This window comes from Microtus oregoni, unplaced genomic scaffold (assembly GCF_018167655.1).
Source record: "Microtus oregoni isolate MIOR12 unplaced genomic scaffold, Mior012 000012F_ref0000307, whole genome shotgun sequence".
NCBI lineage: Eukaryota > Metazoa > Chordata > Mammalia > Rodentia > Cricetidae > Microtus > Microtus oregoni.
Genome location: NW_024543071.1, coordinates 3,644,521 through 3,669,576, shown reverse-complemented (window position 1 = coordinate 3,669,576; position 25,056 = coordinate 3,644,521). Strand labels below are relative to the sequence as shown.

The 25,056-nt window shown below is 40.7% G+C and overlaps 1 protein-coding gene across 4 annotated transcripts in view; it reads left to right on the top strand.

Annotated features, from left to right (window-relative positions):
- Atrnl1 (attractin like 1) overlaps positions 1 to 25,056 on the top strand; it is a 561,295-nt gene that overhangs the window by 56,902 nt on the left and 479,337 nt on the right. For all 4 annotated transcript variants that reach the window (XM_041661191.1, XM_041661190.1, XM_041661192.1 and 1 more), the window contains exons 10-13: positions 8,021 to 8,175; positions 21,078 to 21,162; positions 23,478 to 23,686; positions 24,747 to 24,865. In XM_041661191.1, coding sequence (XP_041517125.1) covers positions 8,021 to 8,175; positions 21,078 to 21,162; positions 23,478 to 23,686; positions 24,747 to 24,865 — 568 coding nt within the window. The remainder of the gene's footprint in view (positions 1 to 8,020; positions 8,176 to 21,077; positions 21,163 to 23,477; positions 23,687 to 24,746; positions 24,866 to 25,056) is intronic.

The window sequence follows — 25,056 nt, the reverse complement described above, 5'->3', positions numbered from 1 at the left end:
GCGTTTTGCCACAGCCAGCGTTGAGAATGCGCATGCTCCTAGTTCTGGAGCATGCGCCCCAGATCTCTGGCCCTGGAGAAGCTCCCAGGAAACGTCCTCTGCTCTGCTAGTGTTTGGGGCATCCTGGGTGTCCTCAGCTGTAACTAACTACACCCTCCTATTCTGAATTGTTGTCTGTACATGACCTGCTTTATAGAGATGCCCGTCACTGAATTTAGGGTCTATCTGAATTTAATATTAGCTTGATTTTGTTTATCTACCTTCAACTGTGACTCTTTACTCCAGCACACACGATTGCAGATACTCCATTTCCAAATGAGGTCACATTCTGAGATTGTAGGTATATGCTAACTTAGGGGAGAATACTGTACATTCAGTGACTGTTGCATTTTTTCGTACTGTTTTTATCTTGATGGAAGTAAGACTGATAATGATATTTTGTGTCAGACTTGCTGATTTTAGTAATTTCTGTTTTTTTGTTATAGTAGTTGGTCAGATTCTATATGGATAATCTGAATAAAACCCTTCCTGGGTTTTATTTCACTCTTGTCTCTTCCTGTCCACTGCATCCTCACCCCAGTGTAGAACAGAGGGAGGTGATGGCTGATTAATGCATGTCCTTGTTCCTCAGATGTAGAGAAATGCTTTTGGGCTTTCTCCAATAAGAGCGGTGTCACTGTGGGTTTCGTGGAAACCGTTATTAGGAAGGTTTAGCAAGCTACCTTAACAGTTTCCACTTTCATTCGTGTCTGTCACCTTGTACACAAATCAACTCAGAAGGGACCAAAGACTGCCTTGTAAAACCCGAGACTCTGAAGCTGCCGGGAGAAAGCACAGTGTCCTGCGGGACAGAGGTGCAGGGAAGGCTTTCTGGATGGGCTCCATTTCTCATAAATATTGTCAGCAGTTGATAACTAGGACCTAATACACCACAGAGCTTCTCTGTGGTATAGGAAGAGTCATCCAAATGAAGAAGAAGCCTGCAGAGTGGGAGAATCTTTGTCAACTACACATCTCAGAGGATTAATACCAGTGTATACAAAGAACTAAAAAAAAAAAAAATCAAGAAAATAAATAACCCAACTAAAAGTTGGCTCTGGATATGAATAGAATTCTCAAAAGAAGAATTTAAAATGGCTAAATTTAAAGCATTCAACATTCTGATTGTAGTTCATTTGAGATTTCATCTTACCTTGGACAATATGGCTGTGGTCTAGAAAGCAGCCAGCTGCAAATACGTGAGCATGCAGGGAAATGGGAGCCCCCGTTCGCTGTTGACGGGGTTACCTACTCTGTGGAGAACTCCCAGAGTGCTAGGATCAGGTCTGCTGTAAGACCCAGCCCTGCTGCTCTGTGGCATATACCCAAAGGCCTTGGCGTCTTACTCCACAGGTTTTTGCTCAACCATGTTCTTTGCTGCTGTAGTCACAGGAGCTGGTAAATGGAGACAGCCTAAGTGTTCTTCAGCTGCAGAATGGAGAGTGAACATGTGATACACAACGGAATTCTATTTAGCTGATAAGGGAAATTTAATCATGGTGTTTGCAGGTAAATAGATGGAATTAAACAGTGACTATACAGAGTGAAGTAACAAAGCACACCTTCTTTCTTATTTGTGGATCCTAGCTCCAAGTCTTTTGATGTCAGTGTATAACCTGGAGTCACTAAAGAAAAGGGACCACGAGGACAGAGGAGAGCTCTAGGAAAGAGGCTACAGGATACAAGTGCTGTGAAAGGGGATGTGTGTGGGATAGACTAACGGAAACTCCAGGGCCAGCCATGGGGTACCTTCCTTTGGTTTGTGGGACAGCAAGTCCAAGAGATTCTCAGAACAACGTAGGATGTTGTCATTGTCCCTGCTTTTCTCTCTGGACTAAGGTAAGCCCTTATAGCTAAGATTAAGACAACTTCAGACCCAAGACTCGGAGGTCTGGAACTGACCGGGAAGCCTGCTCTCTGAAGACTAGCTCTCATTGTATCTGAAGTTTCTCTGTAAGTTGCTAAGGGGCAAAAAGCCATCAGTGGTCCTATCCAGTGTCAATCCTACTGACCCCAGCGATGACTAGCTGCCCAGTATAGCCCCGATAATGCATTAGTGGTGCATATATCTTGGGAGTAACCAATGGATATCTGATTGGAAAGGGATTGATTCCTGGTGTTGAATCCTAGCCAATCACCTGTAGCTGGTGAGGTCATGGAGCCCAGGGGATAACCTGTTGCTAACTTTTTCCTAAACTTATAGTTCCAAACTTTATTCTGAAAACCTATCTTACACCTACAGACAAGCGCAACTCTCAGTCCTCATCAGAGAAGCTTCTCTTTCCACAGACGGAGACTGTCTTAGTCAGTCCTTCCTGCTGTGAAGAGAGTGTACATCTGGTTCCACAGGTAGTGTGAAGAGTTAGTGACACTGGGCTTGACATGGGCTTGTAACACACTTTGCCCAACAAGGCCACACCTCCTAATCCTTTCAAATAGTGATGAAAGCAAGCATACAAATATATAAGCCTGGTGGCCAAGTATCCAAATATATGAGCCTATGTGGGCCATTCTTATTCAAACCATCGTAGAGGTCATTACAGAAATCTACAACTAATCAAAATTAGCAGAGCAACAGTGTAGTGCCCAGCCCTGATTGATACATCTACGTTGCAACCCTTACACCTAAAGCTCAGAAAAGGGCACAGGGAGATTAATAGTGGGGGCCAGGATGTCTGCTGCGTGACAGTGACATCTCTTGATGGAAGGGCTATCTTACCCACAGAATCTAAAACTTCCAATCTGATGGCAACATCAGTTGGTGTGCCAGTGTGGATGGGACATTAAATGAAGAATTACAGCAGTTAATGGCTGCTGAGAAAGGGGTTGTCTTCTCCAAAGATGAGCCCCTGATAGCTTATCTAATCCCAGTGTCCAGCCATAAAATACACCACATGTACACAATGTAATGCTAAGTGACCTTAGAAGGTTGTGTGTGTGTATGTGTGCGTGCACATGCACACACTTGCAATAATAGTTAATGAGAAAGGCCATGAATTGTAGAGGGGTGTAGTAATAAGGGCAGCGGGGCTGCGTTCCCAGAACCCCCGCCGCCTGCCCGGCTTAGCTTAGCTTATGCCCCGAAATAACAACACACAAACTGTATTCATTTAAACACTGCTTGGCCCATTCTCTTCTAGGCTAATTCTCACATATTAATTTAGCTCATTTCTAATCATCTGTGTATGGCACCCCAAGGTGCGCATACCAGGAAGATTCTAGCCTATGTCCATCCTGGGTTGGAGCTTCATCCCGGGAGCGGGGCATGGCGTCTCTCTCAGGCGTCTGCCCCCACGAGGAGAGCTGTGGAATCTGAGCTCACTTCCTCTTCCTCCCAGCGTCCTGTTCTGCCTACTCCTCCCACCTATCCTCTAACCAATAAAATGGGCCAAGGTAGTTCCTTTATTAGCCAATGACCTTCCTCCATCAGAGGGGTGCACACACGAGAGGATTTGGAGCCGGGTGAGGAATGAGGGAAAGGATGCAAATTCATTCTGTGTGGAGAAATGTTGTAAGGAGGCTGCTTGTTTGTCTTCGGCTGCTTAGCCCCAAAATAATCAGAAACTCTATTAATTAAATCACTGCTTGGCCCATTAGCCCTAGCTTCTTAATGGCTAACTCTTACATATTAATTTAACCCATTTCTATTCATCTGTGTATCACCAAGTAGCTGTGGTTTACTGGCAAGATTCCAATTGGCATCTGTCTCTGGAGGCTCCATGGCTTCTCTCTGACTCCCCCATCTTCTTCCCAGCATTCAGTTTAATTTTCCCCACCTAGCTCTGTTCTACTCTATCAGGGCAAACCAGCTTCTTTATTCATTAACTAATAAAAGCAACACATAGACAAAAGGACCTCCCACATCAGAGAAAATCTTTTTTAAAAAGTTACATTTAAAACACTTTTCCTTCCTCTCTTGGTTTGCTAACAGCTTGTATCAAAATTCCTTTGAGAGTTGGTTATCTGATGTTTTCCCCAAAGTAATATGGCTAATTATCATGATTTATTTTAGCAACTCAACTTAAATCAACTGTGGTCTAACATGTTGGTTTTTGGTTTGCCAATATTTTGATGAGGAACTTTAAAAAAATCTTCGTTAATATCTGAGATATGATTATGTTTCCCTTGAATTATTCATATTAATAGTTTGATGTTAGTGTTTTATCAGATACATAAACTTATTTGGGGGAGCATTCTTTTTAATGCTATAGATCACATTTGTAAAATCAGATTTTTTTCCTTAGTATTTTTAAATTATAGCCCTTAAGACAACTAAGGTGAATTTTTTATGTATAGAATTTTACCAGTGGAATTTATTACATTTATTAGAAGAATATTCAGATCATCTCTGCCTGATTCGAAATTGACATTATTCATTAAATTATTATAACGGTACTATTAGTACAGTAAAATCCCCTTTAAGATGTATTAATTATGTGATGGGTTTCCGTGTGATTTTCATACACGTATGTTGTGTGTTTGATCCTGTTTACTGTCTGTCCTCCACGTCACTAGTGACTTTACTGTTGTCGTCATGTAACTTTTAGGGTTCCCATGAGAGAGAGCCCGTGACATTTGACTGTTTGAATAGGGCTCATTTCCTTCATGTGATGTTGATTCGGTAAACAAGTTTAGCTCATCTGCTTCCCTGAGAACGATGTTTCTGTAAGGCTGCGTAGCACAGCACTGTGTAACCAGGTCTTCTCTGTTCGGTTGTCTCTTGCACTTGGGCAAGGTGGGCCTGCAGTGCAGTAGGTGTGCCTGACCCTGTGGTAAACCAGTGCAGATCCCCTTGGGTGTGCCCCAGACATGGGAAAACTGAACCATAAGGTTGTTCTCTTGCTTCCATAGTGTTCATACGTATTTGCAGTGGGTGTGAAAATTGACTATATGACAAACAGATTGTATAGTGTGTAGTTTGACTTTTTTTCACGTAGCAATGTGTATTTAAAGTTCCACCATGTCTTTTCTTTCTGAATTGCTTTCCATTGCATGTTCGAAGCGCTTGCTTTTCCATTTACATGTTGAAGAGTATCCCAAAGGCTTCCAGATTGTGTCAGTTGTAGATAAAACTGTCAAGAATATCTGTATGCAGGTACTTTAGTGAATGAAAGTTTTAACCCACTAGTAAATACTAAGACTCACAATTCCTTGGTTGTGAATTAATTAGAATTATGTTTAATATTGTAATAAGGTGCTAAATTATCTTTCAAAGAGACTACTATTTTTTATGCCTTGCATCAGTGGATAGGAATTTTTGTTAGGTTTCAGTAATGTCAATAATTTCAGTTTTATCATTTTAATAGGTGCTATTTCAGTCTGCCTTTCCTTGATCACACAGAGTGAAATGTATTTTTATTCATATATTCATACCCATGTGCTTTCTTCGGAAGGCATATTTGGCACTGCCAGCACTGTTGTTTGTTTTATTTTAAGGGTTCTTTGTATAATTTGGAAAACATTCTTTTGTCAGGCATTGTGCTGCAAATGTTTAGGACAGTTTGTGGCTTGTGCTTTTATTCTCTGAGCAATATTTTTTCTGCTACAGAAAAAAATTGATTTTAAATAAAACTTCCTCAATTAATTTTCGATACTTCTAAAAATTCATCATCAAACCTAGTTCCTAGATTTTCTTCCTATGCTATCTTCTAGGAATTTATCATTCTTCACGTATGCTTACTATTTATGCTAGGTTAGTTTTATTCAACAGTGTAATGCATGTGTGTGGTATGCATATGTGCCAGCATGTATGTCCGCGTGTGTGCGGGTGCGCATGTGTGTGTTGCACAAGCTTGTGTGTATGCTTGCAATGTGGATATCTGAGATTGACTTCATGTAGTGTTTTCTGTCATACACCACATTGTATATTGACCAGATCATCTGGAGCTCGCCATTTTGGCTATTTTAATGAGCTAGTTTATCCCACATCTCTGGAATGACGGGCAGCCCACCACACCTGGGCTTTTATATGGGTTCTGGAGGTCCTCATACTTGCAGGGCAAGCACTGTGTGTGTGTGTGTGTGTGTGTGTGTGTGTGTGCGTGTGTGAAGCTTTAGAGATGTCTGCTTTGTCTTCCTGTCTTCCTGTTGGAGAACCTCTGTTTTACTGTCCAGGAATTGTAGGTGCGTGGGCTCAGTGATCTGATTCTCCTTGGGGTGGTACCATTGTCTCGTATGCAGAGTCTTGGGGGCACTACGCTGGGGTCTCCTAAGCTTGGCTGTCTGACATAGACCCTCTGCTTTATTGAGTGAGGTAGGATAAACATTTGACTCCCCTTTAGTCACATAAACCTGGTTGATAACTCCCGTCTCTGCTGAGAGCAAGTGTGGTAATTCACCCAGGCTTCTTAGACCTTCTGTAAGTACGGGGACATGAGAATTGTGGTAGCCTAATACCCTTAGTGAGATATCATTGACCCAATAGGAGCCGCTAGGAGACAAGGAATGAAAGAACGTTGTTCCCTGGCTTCCTCCTCATTAGGGGTCTGTCATTCTTATTGGTGTATGTTGAAGAGGAGAAGATGATGGGAAGACAGAGAGGGCTGGCCTGATTCTGTGTAACATAGATTGTGCCCTTTCCCCTTTCTTTGGATGAGTGGACATTACACTCAGGGCCTGTGCATGCAAGGCGGGAACTCTGCAGCCGAGCTGTGTATTCCCAGCCACATCCTGACTTCGTTGCTTTGTATTTGAAGCGGGATTCACCATACTGCCCAGGCAGGCCTTGAGTGTGATCCTTCTGTCTTAGCCTCTAAGGAGCTGGCATCTCAGGCTTGTGCCACCTGGCCAGATGAGCTCCTAACCAAAACTTGGTAGATATTCTTGAGTAGGTATTTAATGTTGCTCTAAATAAAGGTTTATGAGATCTTAAAATTTTCTTTAAACCTAGTTTTTCATTTTAATTAAAGTTCTTTCCCCGGAGAGGCTGTGGAACTCTGGATATTGTCACTTTAGGAGCCTGTTTCATATTCTCTAAACATTAAATGACTTAAAAATCCATGGTTTTAGAGACTGTATACAAATTAGCTATTTTATAAATGTTTGCTGTGCTTATATTTTTATCAGAATGGTTAGAAGGTATTGATTTATATTGCTAATCATCTTTATATACTGGTTTATTCAGAGCAGTTTATAATTCCAAGCATATATTTATAATACTTTTTGTAAACTTTACTGTTTCTGAAAGATACATTTTAGAGGATTCATTTCTGGCTGTGTGCATCCACGTGTGCATGTGTGCGTGAGCACAGGGCCTGTGGAGGCCAGCGTTCTCAGATCCTCCTGGAGCTGCCTGATGTTGAAGTGTTCCTAACTGCTGTGCCACGTCTCCAGCCTGTGTGTTCAGTTCTTAATTCCTCCGCATTATGGCTGTATCCAAAGAACCTGCATACAAATAAGTGCAACCCATGCGAAAGTATATTAGAACTGATCATTGAAATAGAAATTAGCAATGTTTCTATCTGTGTTCTGGGTATTTGGTAATGTTTATCTCATGGAAATTCATTGAGTTTTTTAACTTAAGGTATCTTCACTTTTGTGTATAAATTTTAATTAAACAAAGGCTCACTAAGGGGACCTTATCAATTTTATAATTTTAACCCCATGAATTTTGGACAGATTTTACTATATTTAACTTGTTGTAGCCAAAAACAAAAAACAAAAATCAAAGAACAAAAAACTTTGGTGTCTTATTCCTGGACTTTGAGGTAGACTGGTTTCCTACCTTCATAAGTAAATAAATCGTTCAAAATATAAAGTATTAAAGATTCTATCTATATTATGCTTCCCTCAAAGCATTCTGAGATTCCAGAAATAGTCTTAGAATATCAGAACCTAGACGTTATTTACAAGTGTTTAAAATACATGTATTTACCCCCTCATAATTCCCAGAAAGAATTTGTGTATACAAAGTCCGTATTTTATTTATAAGGTGAGGGAAGTCTCTATCCTTTGTAATGCGTTTTTGAATTTCATTCTGTAGGACTATTTTGAGAGAGAGTGGGTTTGCCAGATGCCTTCACTCAGCTGTCCTAATCAATGGAGCTATGCTTGTTTTTGGAGGAAACACTCATAATGACACTTCCCTGAGTAACGGTGCAAAATGTTTTTCTGCCGATTTCCTGGCATATGACATAGGTATGTATCTGTTAGGACCGTACAAAGAGGAAAATACCAGAGCATTTTCTCAAGCCAATTGACCCACAGAATGTGTATGCCGTGCTGGAGATCAGTGTAGTGCTAGGTATGGATTGGGTTGTGTGTTTCAGCACAGTGGGCAGAAAGATCAGGCCACGAGAACAGATGTGTGGGGACAAGGAGGAGAAGCAGAGGTCGGATGGCTGTTAGATGCTTGGGTGTTGTGTCCTTACTGGAATATTGTATAAGCCTCTTGTGTCTCCTACTAATTGGTTTTGATACGGATAGATGTGTGATACTATCGAACTATCAAATTAAGACCGTAGGAATCCAAACACTTCAGATTCAGTAGGAATCAACAAAGCTTAGTTTTCTTATACAAAAATATACAGAATATGTTTACAGAGTCTGGGAGGGAAGTTCATTGAGAGGGATGTTTCAAAGGAGATAATGAAATCACGAGACAACATAGAAGTTCAGGCTGAATCTGGGAATGTGAAGACACTAAATGCGGCCTTTCCAGACAACCAGAGCTGGCTGTATCTCTGCTTGTTCATTGTGCTGATGTTATTGTTGGTTGTATGTGAACATGGATGCATTCATTGAAATACTTCATTTACTACTCCAGTACAGCATTGTAGTAAAATATTGCTTCTCTAATTGTGATTACTAAAACATAAGAGTGCCTTTTATCAATGGTGAGAATAAAGTACTATATCAAATTCAAAGCTATTCACTTGATATATAAAATAAAGGAGACTAATTAGATGAGACAGATTTAGTCGTTTACATTTTAAAGAGCATAATCTGGTTTGTTAGATTATTTCCCATGGCCACACAGGGAAGAACAATTGACAATAAGTGCTTTGATCGCGATGCTCTCGTAAATTAGGAATGATAAGCTGTGGTTGGTTGTGATTATTCAGTCTTAGATGAGGAATATGTGACTTCTGAAATAATGGTGCACAGGGAGCTTGTTTATCTGTTTATGTTTTGTTCTTCCATATTCTCCTATGAAATTTCTTGACGTGAAAGTGAGCTAGGATGCCACTGTCACTGTAAACCCACAGAACCCAGTGGGGTTTTGAACTTTTACGTTCATTTTTTTTTTTCAGTGAGCTTCTGTCTACACAGTGCTCATATTTTAATGAACTGTTTAAGATTGAGCTTTTTCTGGTAAGTGATGTATTGAGAACCTGTATTTATTCTTCCACATTATTGAAAATTATATTTCAGTTTTATGTGTCAAAAACCTCATAGAAGCTAAAAACCCCAAGTTTTGTTTCAGAGAGAAATGGGGAGAGAGGTTGGATTATCAGTGTTCTAATTCATGTAAGCACCAGTGACTGCTAAAGGCTTTGTGTATGAAGTGTGTTACTAACTCGGCTGTCAGAACTTCAAAAAGGCAGAAGTAACAGGAGTATAGTGGCCATGATTCTAAGAGTTGTAGTCTGTCTGCTTGACTACATTGTCCACTTCACGCTCTCAATGTCCCATACATTCTCAGGTACAGACTTAATAATGCTTATTTCTTAATGCTGCGGGTCTGTAGAAACAAATATCTATTTTGTGTTGAAATAAATTTATTCAGACCGGAAGAAGAAAAGCATAGTTTACCCAGTTTTATTTTTTAACACAGCACATTTTTGACCCTTATTAACACTGTCAACAAATCATAAAGCCACCCATCAAACTCAGCGTTGGATAAACTTTTTTTTTTAAACTCAATTTGATTATTTGTATGTACTTCACAGTAAAGTCCTCTTATGTTCTTTGTAATTTTACTTCTTGACAACATCAAATGTTACAGGATTTTCACGAATAACATATTTTAGTATTTTTTTTTACATAAAAGATTTTTTTCAAGTAATTATTTTATTGTCCCTTGGAAGCAAAGATAGACATTATAATGAACCAAAGAGAAGATGGATTTTAAGATCGCGTTTGCTTTCTCATACAAGGACTGTTTGTTGAAACGCAATGCGTCTGAGGTGTTCCATGGGTTTTCACTTTGCCCATGCCAGCTTCTCATTGTTACGGAACTCACAGTTTCAGCCTTGGTGCCACTGTGCATTTCCTACAGCAAGACCACTCATCTGTGGAAACATCACTGTCTGCACAGTGCTCGTTATAGTGTGTGTGCTAGAGGTTAGCCAGCGCGTTGCTGCTTTTCAGGCTGCTGCCGTCTGCAGTGGAATTCCTTGGGAAGGCTGTTGGGAAAATCAAAAGAAAAGCGGGCTTGACTAGCCCAGTTGTTAGACCTTGGTCACTAGACATGTATATTTTCAGAAAGGGGCTGGCTGAGGGACTGGAGAGCACTCAGTGGCTAAGAGGACTGCAGAGGACTCCAGTTCAGGGCCCAGCAGCTACACCTGCCTGTGACGCAAGCTCTGGAGGGTCTGACGGCCTCTTATGTCCTCTGTGGGCAACTACAAAGCGCACATTCCCCTCCCAGACACACACATTCACATATAATCAAAGTAAAACAAAGTGTCTAGAGAGTGAGTGAAGGGGCGTGGGAGAAGGATTGGTTAAGAGTGGCAGAGGCCCAGGTTTGTGTTCCACGACCCATGCTGGGTGGCCCACACCTGTCTGTAACTCCTGCTCCAGAGGACCCATCTTCCGTAGCTTCCAGGGGCACTGGCATTCATGTGCATTATTCACACACATACATATAATAATAATTAGATTAAAAAGAGACGGAAAACAGCTAATAATATAACCAGAGCTAGTGGATGAGCCTCGACCAACTCTACTGCTTAGGGCTTATTACTTAAAGATTCATTGCAAACCTAGCATTAACTCAGATTTCAGAATCTGAGGTTTTTATTTATTTTTTTGTTATTGTTAGTGATAGTGTTGTCTTTAAAGAGCTGTCAGGTACCTTTTTTCAAGAATAAAATTTATATTTTTTTTTCTGTTAAAGACAGACCTATGTTTAGAATTAATATAAAAGTCTGAAACAAAATGAAAAACAATTTATTTTTTTGATTTTAAAAAGATACTAGAAAGATGAAGGTGTAAACTCTGAGTTAGGTGATTTTGGAACCAGGCAGAGGGGCAGGATTTCTCTGACAGTGTCTTACACACGCCAGAAGTGGAAACTGTGTGCCCCATTTAGTTATTGATGGTTCCACAGCAGACTCTTGTGACGTGATGCTTTCACTTAGGCACCAGTTCCCTGGTAGTGATTACATAAAAATGTTAAAATTGGAAAAACAACTCCAGATTTTCAGCAGTAATATTTTAATTGGTATTGGCAAAATATTGATGTGTATGTTTAACTGCGTTATTATACAGCGGAGCCTACCTAGTTTATGACGCAGAGCATCATGGAGTGTTATGTATGAATCATGTTGAATGGATGAAGCCCTGTAATCCATAATTTCATGACAAAATTATATGAATTAATCTACTCATTTATTTTTGGGGACATTCCAACAAAGCTCTGAAAATTCTAACTGGCTTGCCCTTCATGCTTGATTGTATTTTCATTTCCTGGAGGTTTTTTTTGTCAGTATTTCCCAGTTTTACTGTGTTTTCATGACTTCTCTTTGGTGGAACCGGCCCCTCTTGCTGAGCCTCACCAGAAAGAGCCAGTTTGTTACTGTGTAGGTCAAGAAACCTTCCCCTCCTCTTTCTGTGGTGAGTCCTTGTCTGATGTGTTACCTTCCCCTTGGTATCTGGTAAGAAAAGCAGTGTTTGCTGCTGCAGCTGCCTGCTGCTCCCTCCCCTGCCTCTTCCTATCCCTCCCGCTTTAAAGAAGGAAAATAAATAAGGGGAAAAATGTTACCTTTGGCTTGTGGAAGTAGACAGCCAGGTTTGCCTGGCACTTCCTGCAGTGCACGGTTTTACCCAGACTTCATAGTGCAGTCTTAGAGTGTCTGTATTGTGTGTGTTAGTGTGCAGTTACAGAGGAAGATGAGCTGGCGTCTGTCTTTAAACCCAGTCACACAAGTTGAGGTGGTGTATTCAAAATCTGAAGTAAATCTTAATTCAGAGATTTTTGTTCTATCACTCTCATATTTACCCCCCCCCCCCTACATATAACAGGCACAATTTGAACGGCCTTTTAGTTGGGCAGAGGGCATACACACTTATCCGTGTAACAAAGATATCAGCTGTGGTACAGTTGGGATTTGATTGTAATGTCTATGGCTTGTTATATTTTACTGTCTGACCCACAAGCTGACCAGGAAATAGTGACCGCAACATGGAGAGTCAAAGCCAAGGAGAGCAGCGAAGGATGCACGAGCAGGCAATGCCGGCTTCTTGCCACTTCTCCAAGCTTGAGAGATTTGTGTTTTGTCTGTGGGTCTTAGTGTTTGTTTTTCCTTCAATAAAGGTCTCCTTTATAGCTCAGGCTGTCCTGAGTGCTGTCTGAAGCACAGGCTGGTCTCAAACTCACAGTGATCTTGTCATGGACTCTGAGTCCTGCTGTCACACGTGTGAGCCACTGTGACTGACCAGAGATTGCTTTAAATAGGAAAATCACAATGTAGTCTAGAAAGAAAACAGGAACCAAGGGAGTGTTTGTACAGATGGCCGGTGGATGGGGTGGAGAAAGCAGCCATGAATATAGAGGCAGACAGTCCACATTGAGCATTAACAAGTAGAATCCAGCACCATTTCAAATAGCGAGATATAACTAAGTGGGACTTATTCTGGAGACGAAGTTGTGATTAATTATCAAGGAATGTTAAGTATAGCTTCTTTTATGAAGACCATGGGAGCCAACAGGGAATACTGATTTATGTTAAACACAGTGAAATCGTCTCAGGTTTTGGAGACAGGCAGCGATGCCCACTGTGACTAGCAGAGAAGCTGTAGAGTTAAAATAACCAAGGTGACACTATGGTATATTTAGAATATTAAGGAAGTTTTGACTCCTAAAAGTATAAACAAACCTTATTCGATCACCAACAATTATAAGGTGGAAAACATTTGGCAGCAGTAAGACATCTATTTTTCCCATCACCAAAATATTGAAGAGGTTAAATATTTTATTTATATCTGCCTTGTTTCAACCCTTGTGTATATACAACGTCTTCTTTCCTTTTCAACCATGCTCTTAAAATTGACTCATAAAGCTCAGTGCTTAAAACAGTTGTTACCTCCTCATGTTGTATGTACGAGTGTTTTGCTTGCATGTATGTCTGTGTACCACTTATGTGCCTGGTGCCTGCAGAGGCCGGAGAGGGCACTGGATGCCCTGGAGTGGGAGTTACAGACAGCTGGGAGTTGTCAGGTGGAAGCTGGGAATCAAACCAGGACCCTTTAGAAGAGAGCCAGTGCTCTTAACTGCTGAGTCTCCCCAGTCCCAAGAATTGTATAAACAGAATCCTTACAGAATTATAGGTGTGTATTTTCATGGGATTTGTAGAAAAGTTAGCCAACAAATGCATTCTTTCCTGCATTATTTTCTGCATAGTCAGTAAGTGAAATTAATATCAGGACTTCAGCTCAAATTCGTCAAATAATTATATATATCTCCTCATTGATAACTCGTTCTGATGGTGCAGTGTGCTAATATTTGAGTTTCAGCCCAGTAGCTTTAACTTCTTATCTTCCTTGTGTTTAGTGTTTGGTTTGTAAACAAATCCTTTGCAGCACACTGTGTTTCTCAGATGTATTCTAAGGAGTGTATTTTATCTGCTCTTTATTCTGTTGCTGTGGAAAGTCTATAATTCTGTGTAGAATTTGTTTTGAATCATCCAAGTGTGAACTGATTATGGAGAGAACATGACTGGGCTGTTCTAAAAGTGTATTTTCTTTTGGCAGAAAGTGTGATTGCAGCTAAAGAGAATAATAACCATCGAGACTACAGTCAGAGTAGACCACATGTGAGCAAATTATATCGACCTGGGTTGATGCTGATATATTCAGTTTGTTCCTAAACATCTGGCTGGTGTATTTGCATTGTTCTTTTTATCTGTTCTCACCATACAGTTACAGTGTAGGATGGGCAGGCACGCTGGCGTGTCAGGCCACACGCTGCTGTGACAGTGTTGCATGCCGTTGTGGTAGGCTGCATGTTGGTGTAGGATGGGCACGCGGGTGTGGCAGGCTGCATGTTGGTGTAGGATGGGCATGCGGGTGTGGCAGGCCGCACACGTGACACAAGGTCGGAGCTACCTGCTTACCCAGGGCACTAGGTTCCCGTGATCTTGATCCTTCTCATTTTATCTGCCATCTCCTCTTTTTATTGATGGTGCTGTCCACTCAGGATAGAAGATTCTGATTATATGGTCACTTGCTAGTCTGTGGCCTGTGCTGTCTACACAGAGTGCGGGACTAAAGGTCTGTCATTTGTCAGTGCTGACATGTGGATCCAGGGCATTGCGCGTCTCACACGAGCTTGTCACAGACTCCATATGCTACTCTCGCAAGGGTGACGTCACCAGCGGCTGGAGGCCGCTTGCTGCTGTCAGTGTTTCTGGACCTTAGCAGATGAATATTCTCGCCCAGGAGTTTAATCACAGTTCACATCTGTGGCTGTCTTCTGCTTCATGGCAGGCAACGTTGTCCTTCAGAGTTCAGAGCAGTCTGGTGTGGTAGCAGTGTGATAATTGTTTTATTTATTTTAAATTTTAATAAGAGGGCATATTGCTCTTGGCCATTGGACCCTCATATATTTTAGCAATACGGAAAGTCTGTAGTTTTGTATAATTTACTTTACGTTGTTTGGAGGGCACCTGTCTTAATAAGGTCTCCATTGAATTGATTATTCTCAATATTCTGATCCTATTAGCACATATCAAAACAGTGTTATGTGTTTTCAATATATTGTAATACTATACTTCGTAGAGCAAATTTTAATTGGTCTTAATAATAAAACCCAGAGACAGATATTAGGGGGTGAAAGCTGAGAGATCAGAGAAGCAGAGCAGCCAGCCCCTAGAGTTCTTAGATCTCCCAGTGCTCAGACTGAGTAAGCAAGATCCTCTCTCTGTGAATCCTCAAACTGAATCCTGAGCTCCTGCCTCCTCCTGGCCTTTAATCCTGTCTCCACCCAGCCACATCCCCTCCTGTATTTACCTCCCTACTGCTGGTATTAAAGGCTTGTGACTCCCAAGTACTGGGATTAAAGGTGTGTGCCACCACTGCCTGGTCTCTCTGGCTAACTAGTGGCTAAATTCTACACTCTGATCTTCAGGCAAGGTTTATTTGTTAAAGCACAAACACAGTATCACCACAATTCTCAACGCAGAGTTTATAAATAATTAACAATGTAAATTACATTTACTGAATTGGATGAGTGATTGACATCTAACTATCTGAATGCATTAGTTGATTCTAACTTTCCCATCAGTTTTCTTCCTCAGAGCTTGTACCAAAATCCTTTAAACATGTTATTTAAAATACTTATATGCCTAATTATGGAAAGGCAAAAATTGTGACTTAAATCTGACGCATTTTGCTTGGCTTGCGTAGATGTAATTCTTCATTTATAGCAAGGCAATTCCTTAGTAGACTCCGTGAGTTCTCGTGAAGACTTTTTCAGTTATGTAGACAGGCATCTCTTTGAAAGTGATTTTATGCAAATTTCATTTTAGTAAATACACGTTATACATATTTCTTAAATAAAACGACAACACAAAGTTTTGGCACTCTGTTTTTATGCACAGGCCTTTGTTATAGATTTAAAAAAATGTGATCTAAAGGGACGGGATGATGTCTTAGTAGGAAAATGCTTCCTGTGGAAGCCTGTTGTAATAAGAGCGGCGGGGCTGCGTCCCCCCGCACCTGGCCGCCCGCACGGCTAGCTTTACCCGAAATAATTACACGGAAACTGTATTCTTTTAAACACTGCTTGGCCCTTTAGCTCTAGCCCTTACTGGCTAATTCTGATATACCGATCAACCCATCTCTAATAATCTGTAAGCACCGGTCTTACCGGGAAAGATTCAGCATGTCTGACCTGGCGGCTTGCTTCATCATGTGCATCTGCTCGGGAGAGCGGAGCATGGCGTCTCTGTCTGAGGCGTCTTACCTCACTTCCTCTTCCTCCCAGCATTCTGTTCTGTTTACTCCACCCACCTATGTTCTAAGCTATGAGCCCAAGCAGTTTGTTTATTACTTAACCAATGAAATCAACAGATTGATATATGACACTCCCACATCACTTCCCCTTTTTCTGTTTAAACAAAAAAAGGCTTTAACTTTAACATAGCAAAATTACATATAACAAAACAGTTATTAAGCAAGAATTACAGTTACAATATTTATATCTACCTTATCTTTTATCATAACAATGGAAAACTATAACTATAACTAACCATTCTTCAAGTTTATCAAAGACTCCAGAAGAATATAATATTACCTAAGTAAACAAGAAATCCAAAACTCTAGAAATAACAGAGACATCTCGCTGCCTGAACAGTCACCCAAAGTTCCTCTGCACTGTTGGGGCATCCATCTTCAGCCTACAGGCCCATAGTTTCCAGCAGACATTTCCATGAAGCAGGAAATTCCAAAGACAGTTCAGTCACTATCTGCTGTGTCCTGCATAATGTCTCGCAGACTCTTTCATGAGTCATGAACCCCGAAAGACCATCTCACCTTTAGGCAAGTTCAGCAGTCCTCTCTCTGTGGGTTCTCTGTGTCCATATGAACCCCGAAAGACCATCTCACCTTTAGGCAAGTTCAGCAGTCCTCTCTCTGTGGGTTCTCTGTGTCCATTTTATGCAACAGTCTAGGCAAGAGCAGTTTCTTGCCCAAATTGCTATCAAACTCCATAAGGATCCTCTTCGATGCCCATCTTCCTCTCGAAGTAGATTGGTGCCGCCAGGAGCAGACATGTCTCATTGTCATGAAAAGTCCTAAGTTATTAAAATATTTTAAATGCCATATTCTGCAGCCTTTGAGAGATATGAAGAATGCCTATCTGAAATATATCTCTATATATCTAGAAAATCTAACTAACATGACTACAAGCTTTACTATTATGATTATCTATTAACAATCTATATTTCTAATTATACATTACATTTTTAAATGAACTACACAATCACAGTACCTTAAAAGATCAGAAACACATATACATATAACAAAATTGACCTTAAATTTAAATCACTAAAACAGAATCCATATCAATGTAAATTATTCATATCTCTATCATATCCCCCTTTAAATGTAAAAGAACGTTTATAAACCATATTTGGGAACAGGGGCGCAGTTTTTTCTCTCCAAACTGCTTCTTGCTGAATGGGGGCGTCGTTAATTAGGTCTTTCATGGTATAACCTGTGTGCTAGTTTCATCTCAGTTGGCAGTTGAGCGAAGCAATTTTCTGAAGGTGTTCACACCAACCCTTCAGGAGGGCGTGGTCCATCATACCAAATAGAAGAATAGAAGAATAGAAGAAATGAACAGGGTCTCATCCTCTGTGAAAACAAATTAAAAAACTCCTTTCCAAAGCATCATGTCCTTAGATCCAAATTTCAAAGTCAAGGCATTTTCAAAATATCTATGTTGGATTAGTTCAGCAGCATTTATAAACAAATATCTTTTAGCAGCTGTTGCTCCTTCCTCAGCATTCAAACAATTCAAAGAGAGCATAATAGTGTACAGTATCAAAATTCTCTGTGTATTTTCCATCTTTGTGCGCTTTATTTTAACCTCTATTTTGTTTATTTTTACTTTTATTTTTTGCTTTTTGAGACAGGTTCTCTGTATCTTTGACCTGGAATAACTCTGTAGACCAGGCTGTCCTTGAACTCTCAGAGATCCGCCTGTCTCTGCCTCCCAGGCATTGGGATTAAAGGTGTACACTACTACACCTTGAACTCACAGAGATCTGTTTGTCTCTGCCTTCTAGGCACTGGGATTAAAGGCGTGTGCTACCACACCTTGAAGTCACAGAGGTCAATCTCCCTCTGCCTCCCAAGTGTTGGGATTAAAGGTGTGTACTACCACACACAACAACTCTCTTCCTTTTTTTGTTTTTTACTTTAAGAACTTCAACTTTTAGTCTGCATATATTTTTAACACGCTGTAAATCATTTAAAATTTTTCTTTGTCTTTGACGCTCTCTTTACTGTATCTCTGTTTTTCTGACCACATGAGTCTTTAATGTACCAAGCAATATCAGTAGGACTAAAGCTGTGGCTTTGCCGGCTAGATGTAGCCCATTCCTTAGCTTTCCAGCCTCATGGCTGAGGTACTGGCTGTAGCCATGTTTACTGCCACAACTCTATGGCATTTCAAGGTCCCTGCCCCAAGCGAGCTTCAGCAGCCTGTGCTTGCAAACCACATGAACTGCCTGTGTAAAAGAGTCAGAGTTTGCCCTGGCAGCATGAGAAGCCTGAGGACCTGAGTTCAAATCCCCAGAACCCGTGCAACATCTCACATTGTTGAAAATCTACATTCACAATGCTGCTAAGGAGAGCTGGGAGGTGGAGACCCGAATCCCTGGGAGCTCTAGGCCAGCTGAACAACACAGAACAGACCTGCCAGCATGTCCATGTGCACACACGCATACGCCATACACACATGCACACCACCATGTCTCCATGCACACACGCATACGCCATACACACATGCACACCCCCATGTCCACGTGCACACATGCATACGCCATACACACATGCACACCCCATGTCCATGTGGAAACACACGTCATACATGCATGCACACCCACATGTCCATGTGCACACATGCATACGTCATACACACATGCACAAGACCATGTCCCCATGCACACACACATACGCCATACATGCTTGCACACCCACATTCCATGTGCACACACGCATACGCCATACACACATGCACACCACCATGTCCATGTGCACGCACACACGTCATACATGCATACACACCTCCATGTCCATGTGCACACACATATGTCATACATGCATGCACACCCACATTCCATGTGCACACACACATACATCATACACACATACACATGTACACACATGCCATTTTCTCCCTCTCTTTGACACACTTACAAAATTATAATCTGAAGGGCACTGACATTTAGGAATGTTAATAGACCTCATGTGAACACTGCTTCTGTGCATAAAACAGTGTAAAAATTCTTAAATAAAATTGCTAGATTTTTACTCTCTCTCATTTTAGAGTAATAGAGAGCTGTTGTGTTCAACTTGAGAGCTCCACAAACTAAAATTGCCTTTTATTGCTGTCTGTGTGCCGTGGAACACACTATGGCAGATACAAGCCAGGATGTGTTTTGTTGGCTTTAGGATCCCAGCTTCAGTTTATGAACTATGATTTTGGTTTTAAAAATTCATTTGTTCTTTTTTAGTAAGAATATGAATTAAAACTCATTTACTATTTGTGTTATGGGCACAATTATATAGGTATGAAAATAGGTAATTTATTATAATTTTAACTTTTGTAGTTAACTTTATATATATTTACTGTTCTTTATAAGTTTCTAAGGTGATTAAAATTACACTTTTTAAAGTTTATTACACTTAAACTAAACATCTACTCCTGCGTTTAGATACAGCCTGTTTAAGAAGCTGAAGGTAATAACTGTCCTAAGACTGTCCCCAGGTCCTGGACACTGAATAAAGTCTGTGTTTATTTTAATGTGGTGCTAAGATGGTGTATTTCTTTTTTTTAACTTTTTAAAAAACATTCTTGTCTCATTTTGCATAACAATCTCAGTTCCCTCTCCCTCCCCTCCTTCCATTCCCTTCACCTTCCCCCACTCCCATTCACTCCTCAGAGCAGGAAAGGCTTCTTATGGGGGAGTCAACAAAATCTGACACATCACTTTTAGCAGGACAAAGCCACCCCTATAACCAGCCAGTTCCAACAGCAGGAATAAATCCTGGTCTCACTGCCAGTGATCCCACAACTGTCTAAGCCTCACAACTGTTACCCACATTCATAGGGCCTAGTTTGATCCCATGCAGGTTCCCCAGCTGTCAGTCTGGAGTCAGTGTTTCTGTGGAACCCCATCATGGTCTTGACCCCTTTGCTCGTATTATCACTCTTCCCTCTCTGCGTCTGGACTTCGGGAGCTCATCACAGTGCTCCACTTTGGTTCTTTGCCTCTGTTTCCGTCAGTTGCTTGCTGGATGTAAGTTCTATGATGACATTTAAGTTACTCATCAATTTGACTACAGGGCAAGGCCAGTTTGGGCCCTCTCTCCTCTATTGCTTAGGGTCTTAGCTGGGGTCATCCTTGTGGATCCCTGGGAATTTCCCTAGTGCCAGGTTTCATGCTAGCCCCATAATGGCTCCCTCTATCAAGATATCTCTTTCCTTGCTCTCCCTCTCTGTCCTTTCCCCATTGTGACTATTCAGTTCCCTCATCTTCTCTTCCCCCTCCCCTTCTTCCATTCTTCCCTTCTACCCTCCCATCTCCTCTCACCCCCCAAGCTCTCAAGTTTCTCAGAAGATCTTGTCTGTTTCCTCTTCCCAGGGGATCTATGTATGTCTCTCTTAGCGTTCTTCGTGTTCCCCAGCTTCTCTGGGATCATGATTGTATGCATGAAACCTGTATTTAATCATTCCCTTTTTTCCTCCCTCCAACTCCTTCTGTGTCCTGCTGCCTCTTTAATATGCTATGATTTTTCTTTAACCCTTTTTCTTTCCATACTCCTATGTAATTGAATTATTATTTTAAAAACATTTTTAAATCTATGTTTTTGTGAAATTGAAATATTCATTCAAACATCATAAAAAGGTATTTTTCTTGAAACATATCATTAAATTAAATATTATATTATAATGATTCTATTTTGGACATTCTCTCAGTGGATGTTATGTGTCCCGTCTACTTCTCTATGCATTCTGGGAATGACAGAGTTTCCAAGAGTGCATCACAGTGGCCTTCCCAGGCTCTACTCTGCGAATGTGGTGTATTTAGTAAAGCCAAGTCAGACGTGAATGATGCTTACAATATCATCTTTCTTTATTTTAGCTTGTGATGAATGGAAGACGTTACCTAAACCAAATCTTCATAGAGACGTCAACAGATTTGGACACTCTGCCGTCGTCATCAACGGGTAAATTGTCATCTCAGAGGGTTGAAGCGTCCGTGGTAAATTGTCATCTCAGAGGGTTGAAGCGTCCGTGGTAAACTGTCATCTCAGAGGGTTGAAGCTTCTGTGGTAAACTGTCATCTCAGAGGGTTTGAAGCTTCTGTGGTAAACTGTCATCTCAGAGGGTTGAAGCTTCTGTGGTAAACTATCATCTCAGAGGGTTGAAGCTTCTGTGGTAAACTGTCATCTCAGAGGGTTGAAGCTTCTGTGGTAAACTGTCATCTCAGAGGGTTGAAGCGTCCGTGGTAAACTGTCATCTCAGAGGGTTGAAGTGTCCGTGGTAAACTGTCATCTCAGAGGGTTGAAGCTTCTGTGGTAAACTGTCATCTCAGAGGGTTGAAGCTTCTGTGGTAAACTGTCATCTCAGAGGGTTGAAGCGTCCGTGGTAAACTGTCATCTCAGAGGGCTGAAACAGTTTCCTTGCATCCTCAGACGTTCTGATGTTCTCCCGACACTTTATGTGCATTGCTAACAACAGACAATTTCACAGCCTTTCTTTTCCTGAGTACACTTCAGTTTGCCAACCGCATCCCCGAATGCTCAGTTTTCTCTTCGCCTTAAGTCTCTGGGCATGTGGACGTGGTTAAGGGAGGTGCTGCAAGACAAGACTCTTAGTGAGGGCACTGGGTCCTCTTGGTTTTTCTTAATGATTCTTTGAAAAGACCTAAGGAAGAGGTGAGGGCTAGCCTCCTGTTCTATGCACAGAGACCTAAGGAAGAGATAAGGCTAGCCTCCTGTTCCACACACAGACACCTAAGGAAGAGGTGAGGGCTAGCCTCCTGTTCCACACACAGACACCTAAGGAAGAGGTGAGGGCTAGCCTCCTGTTTCACACACAGACACCTAAGGAAGAGGTGAGGGCCATCTCCATACACAGAGAAAGTGAGAATCAAGTTCTCAATGTAACTCTGCCACTAACCACATTGTATGAATTTTGATGTTTGTAATATTGACCCTTCTGAACTTTAATATCTGTTCATCTTTTGGAAATTGGAGTATGGAATTAAATTATGGTCTCCTCTTAAATTTATATAAATATGTTGTTTCATTTGTTTTTGAGATGGGGTCTCGTTGTGTACTCTAGCCATACTGGAACTGTGTAGTTCATGCTAGCATTGAACTAATGACAATCCTCCTGTCTCAGCCACCAGAGTGCTGGGATTATAAGCATGAGGCACTACACCCAGAAAATTTGTATGATTTTTGTTTCATTAACAAGAATTTGTTAATTTGGATCTGCATGATAGTAAAGAATCTACAGCTCCTTCAGTAGATTGAAATGCTTAACTCAGAGTAATATTTTTTATAATTTTATTATTACCTTACCCAGTGACATACGGTTTCCTGCCATTGCCATACAATGATTATTATCCGCAGTGAAACTTTATAACTGACATGGATTGACTGTAAAAATAATAATAAGTGAAATTTGTGTGAACCTTAAAATGTCTAGGCTTTATTATGGAAAATAGGGTTTGATTTTGATTTTCTTTGTTTAATATTAAAAAGAATTCTTGAAGCATTTGGACCATTTTCTTTCTCATGGCCATAGTAGTTCATAGATGACAGTTAGGTTGTTTTGGGCCTGCGAGTGTCGTCATTGTCACTGTAAGCTCTGGAGTGTGGTGGCGCTCACTCCATTCAGGGACGGGAGTGTGGAAGTCTCCTCTCTGCTCTATCTGACTACGTTCTGTTCTGTCTCTGGCCTGAGCTGCAGTTCCGGGCATCGGGATGCATGCCCCGCCCTGACACAAGTTCCAGAATGGCTAAGGATACACCGTCAAACACAACACACCAGAACAAAACCAACATCATCACCAAACAAAATCCCCAAGTCAATATAGGAAGAAAATGGTAAACCGAGGTAGCAACTCCAAAGTGTACCTTAACATTTATAAGCAACCTTAATACGATTATATATTATTATATCATAAAAGATTGTTTCCTACTTTAGTAAGCTGGTAATTTTTTTCTGATAAAAGGAATGTTACATTCTTGATCCTTTTCTTACATTAATAATAAACATGTCTGGAAGTTGAATGTTTCTATAAAGTATTAAGCTCTGTACTGTATTGAAGAATCATTAAGAAAATGTTATAGAAGTTAATCTGCTTTTACATCATACTGTGCATTGGAAACACGATCTTTGAGGAAACATTGGCTACAAGCGCGGCCATTTAGAATGTCGGGATGGGATTAGATCTGTCCTTCAGACGAGCTCTTCAGGACGGACACCTAGCTGTGCTCTGCTAAGATGCCCTCTCTTCCCTGCTTCCTAGGTCAATGTACATATTTGGAGGATTCTCTAGCGTGCTCCTTAGTGACATCCTTGTGTACAAGCCTCCGAACTGCAGAGCCTTCCGAGATGAAGAGCGCTGTAGAAATGCCGGCCCAGGGATAAAATGTGTGTGGAACAAGAACCACTGTGAATCTTGGGAGACTGGGAATGTGAACAATATTCTCAGAGCTAAGTGCCCCCCTAAGACAGGTGAGGCGCTTCCCTGCCTTTCTGGTTTAAAAGCTTTTCCATGTATTTAAAAGTAGAATTGATTTTTCTTTTGCTTATATGAGGTTCCTCATTTTAGAAATTAAAAATATAATCTTCTAATCATAGAGTCTAATACTTGAATAATTGATTTTCTTTGTTAGGTTTAGTTTTTAAATTTGGATGGAAATATTTTATGTGTAACATGAATTATTTTCTAGTCCATGGTTTTTTTTTTTTTTTTCTTTCTTCGAGACAGGGTTTCTCTGTAGCTTTAGAGCCTGTCCTGGAACTAGCTCTTGTAGACCAGGCTGGCCTCGAATTCACAGAGATTCCCCTGTCACTGCCTCCGGAGTGCTGGGATTAAAGGCATGCACCACCATAGCCCGGTTCTGTAGTACATATTAAATTAGTCTTAAATATGTAATCTCTCAGAAATGTTTATTTTAAAGAAATTAAAAGAGATATGTTTTTGTTTTGAATTTCTGCAAAGCCATATTATACAATTAATTTTTTCTTTTTTGAGATATTGTAATGAATTCATAAATAAAAATATCACAACAAGATTAACTATACATGCCATGAGGTTGTGATGCTATGAATCTTTTCTTAGACTTTTAATTTTGTATTATGATTGTTGAATAAATAACTAGAGTTATGAAAATGAGCAGGCAGTATTTTTATTTATGATTTGTATGACATATTGCTGTTGATAGGGCTTTAATATATTTTGGTGTGGCAAGTACTAAACATTTTCAGATTTTGCTGCTCTGTCACATTGGGTCTCTAGGTTTCTTTACAGTCATACAATCAAAGTATTTGTTACTGTATTTCATTTGGATGTATACTATTGGTAAGTTCCTTTTCTCTTTCGAAGCAAGTAAAGTTAAAATGTGTCCTGTAAATATAGACTACAGTTGGCTTAATTCTGGAGACTTTGTTCTGCTTCTGTTTTTCTATTTTCTATTTCTAGTGATCCCTGAGTGGATGCTGTGAGTGGGCATTAAGAATCCTGACATTTTCTGTTTAGGGTGACATGTTCTACCTCCCCTTTATGTTTCAGCTGCTCCTGATGACAGATGTCACCGATATGCAGACTGTGCCAGCTGCACCGCCAACACTAACGGGTGCCAGTGGTGTGATGATAAGAAATGCATTTCAGCAAGCAGTAACTGCAGCATGGTCAGTGTCTGCAGGCGGGCAACGGCGCCAGCTCACTCTCGCCATGCACAAAGGGGCAGCTTCTGTATTAAGATAGAAAATGTGTGGTGTAGTCAGATTATCCTTTGGGCCGACAGCTCACAGATAATGACATGCAGACTTATTAATGTTATGAATTAATGAGTGTTCGGTCTCAGCTTAGGCTTGTTCCA